The following is a 15,677-nucleotide window of genomic DNA, read 5'->3' on the forward strand; positions in this document are numbered from 1 at the left end:
GCAGCAGTGTGGGGGGGCAATATCTACCAGTCTGCTGTGACTTGACCCCCTCCATCGCTTAACACGAGTTTAGTGTCGAAACCCTCTTTCGACTCCCTCGACTATCCAGTTTGCCTTCGTGGTATCATGGGCGACTGCTCCTGATTGGCACTCCCCGCTAAGCACCTAGGAGGGTACATCCTGGTCGCCAATGCCACACTAAACCAAATCATGCCATCAAACATGGACAATGTTTCCTACCAGTTGGGCATTTTGGGAAGTCGGAAAAATCGAAATAGCACTGTTCTCTTGCAGCTGGATCTGATCCCAATTCTCATGCAACGTATATCCTTACCCTCTTCGACCTTTCCTGACCCAGGCATACGTTTATTGGAATCGCGACGCCTCGCCTACTTTTATTGTCTGCGTCTTCGCCTCGAGCCTCATTATCAAACCCTCCGCCTCCAAAATCGGACAGGTACAGTCGCACCTGTGCCCAAGCTCTCACATTTCCTTTTTTCCCCCAACAACGGCGGATTGAAGTGTATTGCTGTCTGCCAACTTCTTGATATACTTCCCTGGATTTTGCCCTGAATTATACGGAGATTGTGCTGTGTGCCATTTGTTTGCTATTCCCGTTTGCCTTGGATTTAAAAGCAGTCGCGTTGCACCGTGGCCGTATCGGAGACCCGGTGGCAGGAGATGGTTGCACGAACTATGAGGTTGACAGTTGACTGTGAAAATGTCAACACCACCTCCCCGGTCGCCCCGAATCGACTATGCCGCCAAAGTTCCGAAGAGACGAGCTAATTCCTGCGTACCATGTCGTGAAAGCAAGTCACGGGTATGAGCTCGCATCGCCCTTGAAAACACACCGGCAACGACTCCTGCTGATGAGAATCATAGTGCTCTGGAGGTATTCCCTGTTCGACCTGTCAAAGGAAGCGCCAGAAACCTCGATGCTTCTATCGCACCATAATAACGAGAACGGGTGAAGACGGCGAGGTCAGCAATGTATGGCTCCGATCAATCAACGGTGCATGACTAACTATCATGACAGCTTTTTGGACGTAGTTACTCGGAGCAACTCCAAAAGGAGGGGTTTTCATCGACCGCTCTGCAGGATCTCGCAAAGAGGCTCGACCAAGCCGATGATGAAGGTCACTCTTCCTGTCCGAATGATGCCTTCTACGGGTGCTTTTCCCTCTCACGCATTGTAGACGAGGTACCATCTCACATGCCACCACTTGCGATTGCGCTGACCCATTGCGCAGTTCAAGCTACTTTTGCCCTTTGAAGGATCGATTCAGGATCTTGTTGCGTCAATCCAAACCGTACCTGTCTTCAGGACTGGATTCGATGATGAAGAAACTCCAATGTCGAAAGGTTGGGGAAACCTGGGCCAATTGCTTCGCGGAATCGGCCTACGCACGTTCGTGGTTACGGATGCCACTAGTGAACTGACACCATCTCTGCGTCGCCTCTATCTGAAATACCTGTCGATACGGCGGCTCCTCGATTCGGGAAAGGTGGCGCGGGCCTGGGCCAACTTTCCCAGTATCGTCCGCGATGCTCAACTGATGGGCTGTAAGCTTGTCCACGTCTGCAAGAACGACCTCTTGCTAATGAGTCTAGTGGACCGAGACAAAGGCTTGAGGGACTCTGCTGCGGATGGGGATGACACAGAGCCTCGCCGGCGCATCTGGTGGCTTCTTATGGATCTCGATGCTCAGCTCAGTTTCCTTCTCGGTCGACAACCTCTCATATCCCCTGCCTCAACCGTCCCGAAGCCGGCCGTTGATGCGTCGCGGCGCGAGGTGAAAGAATTGCACCACAATATCATGGATTTCTCGCAATATTTGGTAGAAGCCCTGGGCGAGATGACTTCTGATCGGTCTGAAATAGGAACCGAAGGGGAAAGGCCTCCGCTAGAGACAATCCCAGGCCAGATAAATTCCGATCAGCCTGCGAAAAGGTCTACACTCGAGACATACCTGTCGCGGCTCCAGCGACTGCAGTCGAAGCTCCCCCACCTTCCACGAAACGGAATGGCCGAAATATCACTATGGATAGACATAGCCGAACACCAACTCGAGGTCCAGCTCTTCTCGATGGTCCTCAATTGCCAATTATCTCGATGGACACCGCCAGAACCAGCTCAACCCATTATTGAGAGGTACACCCCTTCCGCTCCAGAATTGGGAACTCCTGGTAATTTGCCCAAGCCGTCCTGCAAAAATTATCTCAATGAGACACTTCAGTCAGGCCGAAGTATTATAGACACCTTTGACTATATCCATTCCCTCGACCCTTCTAAGTCTACCTCTTCCTGGCCGCGCTGCTTCGGCGTATTCTGCGCCGCCGTGATCTTGGGCATGGGTCGACTGGGTCGCAAGGTCGATTTGGAAACAGACTCCACACGCATTGAGCGAATGCTCCAAATTTTCCAAAAACTTTCCAAGAGATCACCAGGGTCCCGAATGCCTCAAATGGCGGTCAAGATACTCGGTGACATTCTCGAGGGAATCAAGGTCCTTGATGGTCTTCCGGGGTCCAGAACGGACTTCTGCATAACTTCAGCTGTTGGCGAGACCTCTTCAGTGACTCGGCCAAGACCGAAGGACAAGGTCGAAACGACAGACCCTGGTCCTCGAGTCCTCCTCAAACGTCCGAAGACATCGACATATGAGGAAGACATCGGAGCGCCAAAGCGCCAGAGATATAGCGAAATTCAGTCAGGCTACGACACTTCCTTGCCCGAGAATGCTTCACCGTGGCAGACGAGTCACGAGCAGCAATACACCCAGCACATATCTGCGTTTCGTGAGATGCCCCCGGCTCCATTCCACGAGTCATCTAGCCAAGACAGCTTTGCGCCGCCGCCGCCGTCGCAGCAACAGCTGGCGTTTCCTCCCGGTGCGTCAACGTCGTTCAATGCAAGCGAGCAACTGGAATACACCAATGTAGGCTTCCCCTCGTCTCATCCGGATAACTCCTCGGAGATTTTCTCGGTTCCCTGGTGGGTACATCCACCAATGATGTTTCATCCGCCTATGTACCATGATGGATGGCAAGGCCAGGACCTGACTTTTACCATGATGAATGCCGATGCCGCTCAACATACGTTCTACTCTGAGACCTCAACCGTACCGGTAAGGGAACCACATCCACTCGATCCCAACATACATGATGGTCAACATATTGGCCTGAGTGACATCGGCCCTCCTCCATCTCGGGGTGAGCCTGTACCTCTGAGCGATCCCAAAGCTGTTCAAGCAGCGGGCAGCATGCAAGTAGGCGTGGAACGTCCTCGCGAACGGCAAGATGGCCACTTCTACGATGATACTGGGGAATGTTATTCAAGCCAGGATCATCCGGCCAGTTCTCCCTCTCTTGGAGGGGATTTCTCGCATAAAGAGGGCATTTTCGGCCGCCCCGCGGCCGCTACTCGTCGTCGAAGCGCCGTTGATGAATATCAGCGAAAGGGCAGTGGATGGCCGATGGACACGCCACCAATTTTTACTAACAAGATGGGCAAGGGCAAACACAAGGACGGAATCTATACACCTCAGACGCCTCCACATGGAAGCTTACTCTCTCCTGTCAGCGAAGACGAGTCTAAATCACGCCGCCATTCGTCGACGCCTAGGCAGATTGCGAGGCCAGCTCTACCGGCATCGCTAGAGACGCGTTCTGATGTGCCCACGCAGGAACAGCAGCACATGTCTCTACGTAGCATAGACGAGGAGAACTACACCCCTCTCCGAAAACACTCAGTGGTACATACTCCTGAGGTCGGGATGGCGGATACCACGCCGCGAGGAGAGGCGAGGGTGGAGCATGCAAGAGACCACGCTGGACAGCACGGTTGGCGAGACCAACCCCAATCTCAAAGTGCCTTTGACACGACTGGACCAGTGCCAATGCCTTACGATATGGAGATGACAACTCAGGGGATGGGATATGATCAGGACTTTCATCGGCATCTTCCCTCCACGAAGGTCGTCACAACAGGACCGTTTACTGGAGAAGGGCATCATTGGTGGTCCAGATGAGCAGAACCAACGGTCATTACCGAGGAAAGCGTTCTCTTAGCTCTCCAAAGACGTTGTACAGTATATATGAAAATTACCGACTTGGCGGCATCACGCATGACTTTTGGTGTCACGACGCGATGCGAATGGGCATGACTAAGGAAGTCATGTCTGATGAGCCCCACACAGTGAACAAATTAACCATCCATTCCATATGTGATCCACTATTTCATCTACTCGACGAACGACAGTTTGCAGTCTTGAACCTGTAGCCTTGCGCGAGATCACGTGAAACTGACCTAATCTGGCAGGTCTTTGCGAGATGTCCGCAATTCGTATAGCAACACACTTCAAGCGGCCGCGCTATCGCTAAACTACTCTTCTACCATTCGTGACTGTGATAATTAGCTCTCCTCGACCCGTTTCTGAACGATTTGAAATGATGTAAACCGTCAAAATGTATCCGCCATTTGATTACTTCGAGCACCGCCGGGCCTGGTAAGTGTTCAGCTATCAAGTCTTCATCCCGATGCTGTCCTCTGTCCTCATGCTGATACTCTCTTCCTCAGCGTGATCAAGCAGCGCCAGCGCGATGCCCGGTTTGAATCTCTCCCAGACCCCTACAAAGGCCCATTGACCTCCCAACAACGATCTATCCTCAATGCCCCCATTGCCTCGCTAGTCAACGACGTACAAAACTCGATCCTGTCACCCATTGACGTTCTCCGTACCTACGGAAAGACCGCTGCTATCGCTCAACAACGGACCAACTGTGTCACTGAGCTTCTCCTCCCGGAAGCGGAGTCCTGGGCTAAAAACGATGTGAATCTCAGGGGTCCCCTGGCGGGCATACCAGTGTCACTGAAGGACAGCATTGCGGTGGGAGGCTTTGATGTGTCCGTAGGATATTCAAGAAACGTCTTCAAGCCTTATCAGGAGGATGGAATCATGGTCAAACTTCTCAAGAGAGCCGGTGCGATCCCTCACGTCAAAACCGCACTTCCGATTACACTGCTATCCTTCGAGTCGGCCAATGACCTGTGGGGTGTCGCCAAAAATCCTCATAACCCCAAGTACTCCCCCGGTGGGAGCACGGGCGGTGAGGGCGCTCTACTAGCTTTGAATGGCTCCCGGATTGGGATAGGATCAGATGTTGCGGGATCAGTGCGTGCGCCAGCCGCTTGGTCAGGAATTCATTCCCTTCGGTGCAGCACCGGCCGATGGCCCAAGATGGGCATGAACACCTCAATGCCCGGACAAGAGGGTGTTCCCTCGGTTTTCTCTCCGATGGCTCGAACGCTGGACGATTTGACTTATTTCACCAAAGCCTTCATCCAGATGAAGCCTTGGGAGGTGGATTACACGGTGCACCCTATCCCCTGGCGGCAAGAGCTGTATGACGCCACTGCTGAGTCGAAGCGTGTGCGAGTTGGCTTGATGACCACCGACGGTGTCTGTACACCTGCCCCAGCTATTGCACGTGGTCTAGAACTCACAGCAGAAGCACTACGATCTGCTGGCCACGAGGTGATTGAGATTCCCATTTCATCATTTCCGGCCTCAGCCACTCCCGCACAAGGGTTGCAGATTGCATCGGTGTTACTGTGTGCCGATGGCGGCAAGACATATCACTCTTTCTTCCGCACCCTCGAGAGAAATGACCCCGGCGCCGCTCAGATCAATTTCTACATGTCCCTCCCCCGCCCCATCAAATATCTCTGGTATCTTTGGACGCGCTACGTCAAGCGAGATCGACTCTGGGCTTCTATCCTGCGGTATTTCCACCCGCTATCCGCCGCGGACCAGTGGAAATGGGTTGCGAAGCGTGAAGCCTTCCGTGGGACCTGGTTTGACTGGTGGGACAAGCCTGCGCAGAATTTCGACTTCATTCTCTGCCCTGGAAACGCCACACCGGCACTCCCACACCGCGCAATGCACGACGCTGTCTCTAGCTGCGGATACACTTTCCTCTGGAACCTCTTGGACTACACGGCGGGCATCGTCCCAGTGGCTAAAGTCGACGCGGAGAAGGATAAGCTGTCAAAGAATTTCAAGCCGGCCAACGGCATCGAGAAGGGCGCCTATAAGCATTACGACAGCGACAAGATGGCGGGCTTGCCTTGTGCTGTGCAGGTCGTGGGACGCAGGCTCACGGAGGAAAAAGTCCTCGCATACATGAAGATCGTGACCGATTCTCTTGCCGCTGCGGGCACCGTCTACGAGCACCTGAACATCGAGGCCCTTCCGGAGATTCATGACATTGAGGCACAGTCGAGTAAAGTCCCTGTTGATCCGAAGAAGATTTGGTAGTAGTGGGATGGTCTGAGCCCCTGAGCTGAACATGTCAGTCGTCTGGCCGCCCATGATGATCATCCAAGCATCTGGATGGAAGGGAAATCCTGAAGGAGGTTGAGGATGAGGTAGGGGGGGGGTTGCTCTTCCGTATTTGCCGGGTGATATGGCATTGGGTGGGGATTGCATAGTATATAGTTGAGTCTTTGGTTTATTCTATATCTACATCGTTATCAATATCACTATCTGTATTGAAGCCTAAGGCGACGAGGCAGGCAATTACGGGATCTCATATTCGTGTCCATAATCATGCCATGTATTTGATTGATTGACAAAGTATTAACTGGAGAAGTTACCGGGGGACATGTATTGGACTGGCTGGCGGAACCGATCCTTTCTTCATCCCCAGACCAAACCACATCAAAAGACATTCCATCGAATAAGTAAGATCGTCTCGAAGAGAAATTAGGCCACGCGACAAAATTCGTGACAAAGGTGACGAGGCCGACGTAATGATGCATATCCGCATGCTGGCGTTCAAAACATTTCTCAATATCTTCAACGTCAATATCAATACCAAATCCGACAACCATGATTGATCCCCACTCAGGAAATTTCGGAACGTCCCTTTGAAAGCAGTTCAATCCTGGACGCCGTGCTATATGTATGTCCCACTTTGAACAAAAGTTCGGAGCTGATTCCCTTTATCTCCCGGTTTCTCACGTTTCATAATAAAGCCGTTCATGAATCTCTTTTCCTACTTCCCTCCCAACTAAGCCGATCATTCGATTATCCGACCCCTTCGGCAGTTGAAAAGCAAAATTTCGTAATATTCGTAAAGGACAGTGCTCACCACATTCGTCACATTCTACCAACCTGGTCTTCCATGGACCTCCGCCGTGCTGCCTTCAAACTCGGGCGAATCAGGACTGTAGTGAATATTATCACTAGCTCGGTGCTGCTGTACAAATCCCATATTTGAGGGTCGATCATTGCGGAGATCTGCTCGATGTGACCCTAAAGCCGATGCGGAATCCCGGAGATGATTTGTATACGAAGAGTGAACAAGAACATTCTCATCTCCATCTCGCAGTACACTTGATGTCGTCGAGTCTGCGCCAGTGGAATATCTCTTATTTCGAGGCGTGGACGCTTGAGTATTCGAGAAAGGGATACGGTTCGCGCTTAGGTTCTGCGAGTGGCCTTTGTTGGAAGTGGGTTTTGACTGTCCTATGTCCGATGATCTTAATCCGGCACCAGCTCTATTTCCCGAATCGCCTCCAGATTGTCTTCGGGAACTTTTTCGCGGTATGGCAGGAACTGCCGGGACCTCTGGGACCTCTCCTGTCGGAGGTTTTGCGCGAGCCTTTCGAGATGCTTCAGACCCGATTCGACTTGGCAGTTCAATAGCCCCCACGGAGTCTATCAGTGGTAAGGAAGGCGGTCTTGCCGGAATGTTGCTGACCGGTTGTTCCTCATCGTCGGATTCCATGACAGACACCTCATCGGAGATGCTCCGTCGTTGTGGAGAAGCCAGCCGAGCACTGTTTTGCACGCTGCTCCGTTCTTGTGTCGTCTCCTCAGCGTCATCATGGTATGGCTCGGGACATCGACTCTCTGGGACAGGTGTTGGCGGAAATAGACCGGGCGGTGGTGCCCGAGCACTTCGGACAACTTCGAAACCCTTGTTTTTCTCCTTCGTTTTGCCACCAAGGAGGCCCTTAAACCAGCCCCTTGCCGTGGAAACCGGCCCAGTGGGATCGGCCGGACCAGTCTTGAGTTTCCTGGTTCCGCTGGACAATGCGGCGCCACGAACGCCATAATAGAAGTCGACTTCTCTTACGGCGTAATCGATCTTCGCTCTGGCACCATCATTGGCAGGATCTTCGAACTCATCATTCTCCACCCGCAGAGGAGTGGACGTTCCTTCACCTGCATCATCGTCTACAGCTCCCTCGGTGGACACCACGGCCTTTGAGCCATTATTAGCGACTGACATGGCCGGGCGCCGGTCAGTGGAAGAAAGTGGCTCCATGGTATTTCGGCGTGGTGGACGATAGTACGGATCCTTCGATTCGACCTGCCGTGGAAGGCCAACAATTCCTCCTAATGAGCCAGTGCCGCTCAATCGGTCGGTAAGGCGCCGGGATCCTCGGGTAGATGATCCATCCGGAGTAGTCACACCCAACACCCGGCCATCAAGGTTTCGACTGATTCTGCTCGAATTTCTCCCGCTGTCCAGCAAGACAGCTGATGTGGCTGACACGCTGCGAGACCTCGTCTTGGCCATTTGCAGTTGCTTCTGCTCATTTTCCGTCGCCGCAAGCATCGCCACGTTCGAAGACATGCTGTGACGGGGGTGGTGATCGCGTCGAGGCATTCTTCGCGATAATTGTCGCATCCCAAACACTTTGTTCAAGCCACCTCTCGTTGGACCGGATGTGTTCTGATCCCGTCCGCCGGCACCCGCCAGTCGGGCGATCACTTCGATCAATGTTTGTACCGCATTGAGGAAAAATCCGAAAACCAGGGTACAGGCATGGACGACGAGGATCGCGTATCCAATCCAACCTCTCGATGAATCTTGAACGCCCAGCGACGGTACAAAGGCTATTGACAGGAGAATGGTGATCAGTCGAATGACGGAGAAACATGTATGGTAGATGTTCATCGAAGTGGCGGATGGAAACGGTCGGAAGGCGATGATTGTGAGGATGAGGACGATTTCGCAAATGGCGAGCAGAACCACTTGTGCCACTCCCGAGGATTGAACGGCTCCAATGGCAATGCCACGTAGAAAATTGACAAGAAGCGGGATGAGTGCAAAGGTGGCGACATCGTCGCAGTAGGTGTTGTAAAGAGGTCCATACGCAAGGACCGTGAGGAGGTCGTCGAAAAGGAACGAACGTGGTCGTGTCCGAGCGAACAAAAGTATGAGTCGAACCGAGAACGCAACCACGGCGACCAAGCATACCGCTGCCAGTGCCACGGAGTAAGCCGGACCGCGGCCGGCAATCAAGAGCTGGTAAAACGACAGCGAGGCTAAGGGTAATAAGAAGAAGTTCAGGACAATCCGCACCATGTTTCCGAATGTAAAGGGACCGTTCTTGGAGCGCAGATCCTCCGCTGGCTCATTGGCGATCTGTCGGTGTACCCATCGCGCGGCGAATCCCACTTGAGTCAAAATTGATGCGGCCGCGACAATGACCACCAGCCAGACGATCATGTCGGCCCACATGTCTTTGTCAGATGTCATGCCCACCAGTTGACTCATTCGGTCAAGTCCATATTTGGTATTGCGTCGAATCTCGTAGACCCCGTCGACCAAGCTCTGGGTGCCATTTCCTCCGGTTACCAAGCTTTCATTGAACATGAGAGACGACCAACCAACGCGGCTCACAGCCGGTTGGTAGAAGCCCGGATAATTGAGGGTCAGACTGCCGGTGAGGACAACAAATTGGATATATTGCAAGCAGTCTCCGAAACCCGGGGTGACCAAACGGAGGAGATCCTCATCACGACCAAAATTGCTGCTCCAGTTGAAAATGTCGGTCGACCCCCAGGGACTGAATATAGCAGCCGCAATAGTGGCAATACCAACGACGATGAGGACAGCGAGAGGCAAATATCTCAAGATTCCTTGTAGGTAGCCCCCTAGATCGGGTGTAATGGTCGCCGTGACACAGCTGTAATATTGGCCGTTGGCGTCACCAGATTGAACCCGAACGGTTGCTTGAAGCGCTGCAAACGCATAGCTTGAGAACAGGTCATGTGCGACGGAAAATGCGGGTAGTTGATCGAGTTCACTCGAGTTGACATAGAAAGCCGGGGCCAATGGGCAACCTCCTTGAACAACCGAGTTACAAAACCTGGAAGGGTCGGCATTCCACGCGGTATAGCTCAAGAAATTGTATCGCGCAAAGAGCGTAGTATACTTGTTGTTGGCCTCGCTCAGATCAGGGATTTTGCCAAACGTATCGTTGGGATCACTCCATGACGGATCATCGGGAGGAGGATATGGCTGAGCGGTAGCTTGGCCTGTTACATTTCCATAGATCGTAATGTTCAGATTGTGGTTGCCGGACGAGTTATGAAAGACGGCAGAAACGTTGACGGGATCGAACTGGAGGAGTTTCGGATTCGAGTCCACGATACTCGCGTCCAAACAATTGCGAAACTCGACATAGGCGGCTCGGGTTGACGAGGACAAGACGAATAATGAGAGAAGGATGATGGTGAGCGAGTGATTCAATGTCGGTACTTGCAGTTTGCGACAAGAATGGCATCTGTGCTGTTTCGGAAAGACAAGGTCTGCATTTTCACAGATCACCGCCATTGAAGCACGTTGTGTACACTTCCCTCTCCTTCTCTTCCCACGTCAATCTTCTAGATATCCGACATTTCTCCAAAGTAAATAGCGGTGTGACCTGAGGGGAATGAGGATCTAGGTCTTCGGCGTGAGGCCGGGGGGGGTCGCGATTCCGAAGGCCTAATGGGATCAAATTATCCAGCTTGGGAAGGGGATTTCGAGTGTCAAGCAAATATTATTCGAGAGGTTTGAGGATTAGAAGGCAGCAGTGATTGAATTTCGTTTGGCCTGAAGCCTGCCAAAAAGGCGTGGTGCAAAGCAAGTGGTCGCGGCGTGAATTGATTCGATAGATTCGGGAATAGTGATCCCAGAATTATGCAGAATAACGAATGGCAAAGAGCAATGTAATTAGAAAGTGGGAATTGATGGAAGGGAAAAATATTTGCAAGGATGAAGAAAGACGTAAAGGGGATTTGATTGATGGGGTTCACCGTGTGATGAAGAGGAGTATTTCGGTAGAGTTCTCAGCAACGAGAATAAAAGCGATGGATGGAGCCTGAGGCGCAGGGAGAGACATGGAAACAGTTCACCAGAGGGTCCGGGCTGGCGAAAGCATCATCCCCCGTCTGTGTTAGGCTGCTCGAGCAGGCTCCGGGCCGCCAACAGTTTTAGTGGCTGACTTGAGTGGCATGGCGCCAGCCCGAAAAACCAGACGGTAATCTCTTAACCGTCTCCGTGGCGGGAATTACGGTACGGATACGCACCATCGCTCTAAGACCATCGTTAAGGTGGCGAGTCCCAGTCGCTAAAGTAACACTGGTGCGCTGCTATTTCTGGCTCCTTTTTTCCTCCTCACCTTCAGGATGCAACCGTTTTGGTCACAGAATGGCAGAATTGCCCTCTCATGGAACACCCTCATCTGACACCATATTCTGCAGACAAGAATTTAATTCTGCTTCAGCCATCAGTCCGGTGCAGAGGGAAGAACAGCAATGCGCGCTGTCCCGAGTTTGAGAGCGTTTCTAGACTTCCATACCTTCCAATTTGTGACACTCAACCTCTCAAGCATATTACACGAAGCTATGACCTCACCATTTTCCGAATCCACGGCTCCAGAATTCGAACCCGGTAAGTAAAGAACCAAAGCATGGGTTGCGGCCAATGAAAAGATCAACAGCGCAGTGTTGAGGTCACGCACTGGAGCCTGTCGCTTTACTCACCCTCGGCTCACCTACTGCTTCCTGAGCGCTCCCTAAGCTTTACCTGAGCCCTTTAGTCTTTAACCAACTTTTATCAACTTTAGACGGTGAGACCCGTTTAGGATACTAGGGGATTCTAACCCCCCCCCCCCCCCCCCCCCCCCCCCCCCCCCCCCCCCCCCCCCCCCCCCCCCCCCCCCCCCCCCCCCCCCCCCCCCCCCCCCCCACCCCCCTCCTAATATACTCCTCCTCTTACTCTTACTTAAACTACTTAGTTAGGCGCCTACTATACTACTCTATTGTCAGGATAAGAGCCTTCGTCCCTTGTATAACCAAAAAGACAGAGAATTCGCTATTCCGTAGCGAATATCTAGGCTCTTAAATAGATATCCTTGTGTTATGAGACTGCCTAGCTGTAGATAGAGAGTAGCCAACGCTAGACCCCTGTAACGAATAGGTTCTTAAGAGTATCACTAAGTAGTCCCGTTAACCGTAGCTAACAACATCGACTCAATCGTTATGGGAGTTGTAGAAGACTCCCATGCGTTTGAGGTGCTCTTACCCTGTTCTCCTCGTGCGAAGCTAATTCACAATCTGCTCCTGAGATGGCGAACTCCCCTTCTCGGAAAGGCGTGCAATAAGCCTATCGCTCGCACGTGAGAACCATGTATCCGACCCTCGATGTGTTCCTGACAGTTGTCACACCGCGAGGGCGTCACGTGGGTCGGGGGTCAGGGACCATGAGTATAAGGCTAAGGAGCAGTAGATACAGAGCGTATCGATGTATCTAATGGTAGGGGTGTGATAATGAACGAAGTTGACTACGTAGAGTATCGAGGGGTGAGGCCACGACTCTATAGACAAAGGTATTGCCAAATGTGGTAATGAATGATATGCCAGGATACCGCAGCATATTAATTATCCTCATATTTCCCATTCCGGGTGTCACGTGCTTCCCGGCGTACCTTCCCTTATGGTCCCTTCATAGGCCTACTTATAACACTAGAGCGATAGAGTACGCTACGTATCCTCCCAGCCTTACCGACGAGGCTGTATATTTTAGGCGCTCCCTCTCCGCCCACATTCCTTATTCCCTGGGCGGCCTCTAAGGTGGTCGCGTCCGTAACATGAGAGTTAAGCAACTACTATTATTCCACCCCTACACAATTGAGGCACCAAGCATGATCTTTCCATCAAGCATTTTGGCATCCTCGGATGCTGGAACCCTTAGCCCCTATAACAACGCTACTGTATACTAGCAGGCGGGATCCGATATTCTGACGTATCATTTTAGACAACTCAATTGTGCTGGAAGATCGACAACTAGTTGACACGCAACACAGCGGCACTGTTCCTGACGATCAAAAGCTTACCTGCGAAGCCGCTGATCGAGCAACCAGCGATCTGTCCCCAGGTTCTTCTGGAAGATGTACCGAGCCTCTCACGGATGACAGAAAGAAGACTTCGGAGTACTCAGCCAAGCATAACACTGACAGCCGTGCAAGTCACGAGCAAGAATGGGGCAATGAATCACATAATGACGAAGCTTTCCACACTCGTACTCTCGCTGGAGGTAGTGGTGTTAACGGGTGCAGTGGCAGTGGTATAGATCAAGACCACCGGCATCTGCTGGGCAAATCCACGACCTCTTTGCCGAGTATGAGGAGACGTTCGGCCAGTCCAAGTCAAGGCGAAAAGCATCGCGTTGGACTCTCCATAATTACCCAGAGAGTGGCACCATAGCAGACTCTATCCCACACAGACCTGCTTATTTTGCTGCGATGTGTTGATATCAACTCTGCTATCTGGATATATCGATATCGATATAACTCTCTGTCTCTTAAATGGATATCAAGATTGATACCCACCAAAACTACGCGCTCCGCTCCGCCTTCCTCGTTTTGCCGGAATGGCTTTGCGCATAATGCTCTTCCACTGTAGATTTTCCCTGAATCATGATAATTGTTCGCAACAAGTGTAATACCCCACCACCAGGACTCAGGGAGAATCTATGAAGGCTGGGAGACAAGGTATAAGAACGGGTCGAAGAGGTAGGTTTCGGTACATTGCCATCCTACACCCTACCTTGTACACTTGCATCTTCTGTGATTCCTCTCGATCCCCACCGTGACAAGCATATACCACTTCGTGGTACACTTATCTAGGTGATTTATCGTCCATGTCATCATCTCGGATCACCGCCGGCGGGTCGCGCAAGCGCAAATCTATGGAGGATATTGACATCTATCGAGTAGGGTGCCCCCCGGCCAAATGATCCACGGATTGGATCCGATGGCGGTGGTCCTTCGTCGGATCTGATCCATGAACCATGTCGATGGTGATCGATAGAGCTTCACATGATCCATGGATTGGATCCGATGACGGGCGGGTGTGATATGTGGCGACGCCAAGGCTTGTAAAGACCTTCGGAAGCGTTGTACGCTTCGTACACGCTTCGAAAGTATATAGTCTGACGGTCCCCCGGACCCTTCGAAATAGGACAAGTCCTCCGTAAAATCACACGGGAGTGTACACGTGCCCACGTGATAACGCCAAGACATGGGCTTATATGATTGGCCAGCACATCCATCTTGGCGTCGCCGCACAACGCCAAGCCCTAACCAGGCGATTCCAAAATGAAAAAAAAAAAAAAAAAGAAAGAAAAAAAATCCAAGTTTACATTTTATTCCGCCAGAAAAGTTGATGATATCCTCTTGTTTATACCGTTGGGAGATCACTGATTCAAACCCTTCTGCAGTTGAACTTGTGTGGCTGAAACTTTCACTGGCTGCGGCGCCACATCTATAAGTTCGTCAGAGATGGACTAGGACATGATACTACCCGCCTTTTTGAAAAGGGATATTGAGAACGGAACCACCTTTCGATCCAGGATGGAAGGTGATATACAAGAGACAAAGACTCTGGAAGCTAAGCACCAGGATATTTTGTTACACACACGCACCTGCCTTCGGTGCGAGGCCGCGCCAAGGCGCGCCAGCCAGAGAGGGCTATTCCGACCTGCGAGTCCTCCTGTCTCTTAGATGATCATGAACCAAAAGCAATTCCTCATCACTGCCAACAATATTCCCACGTTAGCTGGCAACTACCGCTCAGGTAAGATCTATTCTCGCGCCGTCGAACCTCATCCCCAAATTCTGCCATATGCAATCACAGAAAACGCCAGTCCCTTTCTACAACATCCATTTCCGTCGTCTCCCACGACTCCCGAACAGGCGATCGGATCTGATGCTAGTGCTGTCACCTAAGGAACATGACCACGAAAATGATCTTGGTCATCTACTAAGTGTCGACACGGGCGCTCCTCTAAAGCGACCTCGCTGTGCCGCGAAGGAGACACGCAAGGCAAGGGAGGCAAGGGAGGCGAGACGGTGGAAAGCAAGCAGTCTCAGACATTATCAGGTCGATCTTGAAAGAACAGGGCTCCTTGCATTTATCGTGGTGCGGGTCGTGTTGGCAAGGTGGCAAACATTGAGATGTCTATCTGCGCAGGATGGCTCCACCCAGTGTCTCGTCACTCGGCAGCCATCCATGATTACCATGGAGAATCTCGCAGGCGGTGAGGTACGACGGCGGTGCGAGCAGCTGTTTGGGAAGAGGTATGGCAACCCTCAAGCGGCAAAGCAAGAAGAGATGAAGACATACCGGTTCTCCCTTGACCAGCAAATCTACACTGCCATATGAAAACAGAAAGCGACTGAGCCGATGTCGCATAATTGAGTCCATTGTCCTACTGATCCGGAAGGACCAGCGCGCTGCGTGCTCGTAGTAGGCCGACGGTACCCCTATTTATGCGTTAGGGTCTGCCAGAGACCTCCCGCATCGGGTTCGAACGCAGTCATCTCG

The 15,677-nt window shown here is 51.9% G+C and overlaps 3 protein-coding genes across 3 annotated transcripts; 2 read left to right on the forward strand and 1 right to left on the reverse strand.

Annotated features, from left to right (window-relative positions):
- Positions 1-721: 721 nt before the first annotated feature.
- Z518_02710 (uncharacterized protein) lies at positions 722-4,034 on the forward strand (the record flags this gene model as incomplete). The annotated part of the gene is made up of 5 exons (XM_013419737.1): positions 722-823; positions 886-984; positions 1,040-1,204; positions 1,254-1,566; positions 1,615-4,034. The coding sequence occupies 5 exons, from the start codon at positions 722-724 to the stop codon at positions 4,032-4,034; spliced, it is 3,099 nt and encodes a 1,032-aa protein (XP_013275191.1).
- A 436-nt stretch (positions 4,035-4,470) lies between these two features.
- Z518_02711 (uncharacterized protein) lies at positions 4,471-6,323 on the forward strand (the record flags this gene model as incomplete). The annotated part of the gene is made up of 2 exons (XM_013419738.1): positions 4,471-4,511; positions 4,583-6,323. 2 exons carry the CDS (start codon positions 4,471-4,473, stop codon positions 6,321-6,323), a joined length of 1,782 nt encoding a protein of 593 aa, XP_013275192.1.
- Positions 6,324-7,173: 850 nt separating this feature from the next.
- On the reverse strand, positions 7,174-10,641 carry Z518_02712 (uncharacterized protein; the record flags this gene model as incomplete). Its single annotated transcript, XM_013419739.1, has 1 exon — positions 7,174-10,641. One exon carries the CDS (start codon positions 10,639-10,641, stop codon positions 7,174-7,176), a length of 3,468 nt encoding a protein of 1,155 aa, XP_013275193.1.
- Positions 10,642-15,677: the final 5,036 nt, after the last annotated feature.

This window comes from Rhinocladiella mackenziei (assembly GCF_000835555.1).
Source record: "Rhinocladiella mackenziei CBS 650.93 unplaced genomic scaffold supercont1.2, whole genome shotgun sequence".
NCBI classification, from domain to species: Eukaryota; Fungi; Ascomycota; class Eurotiomycetes; order Chaetothyriales; family Herpotrichiellaceae; genus Rhinocladiella; species Rhinocladiella mackenziei.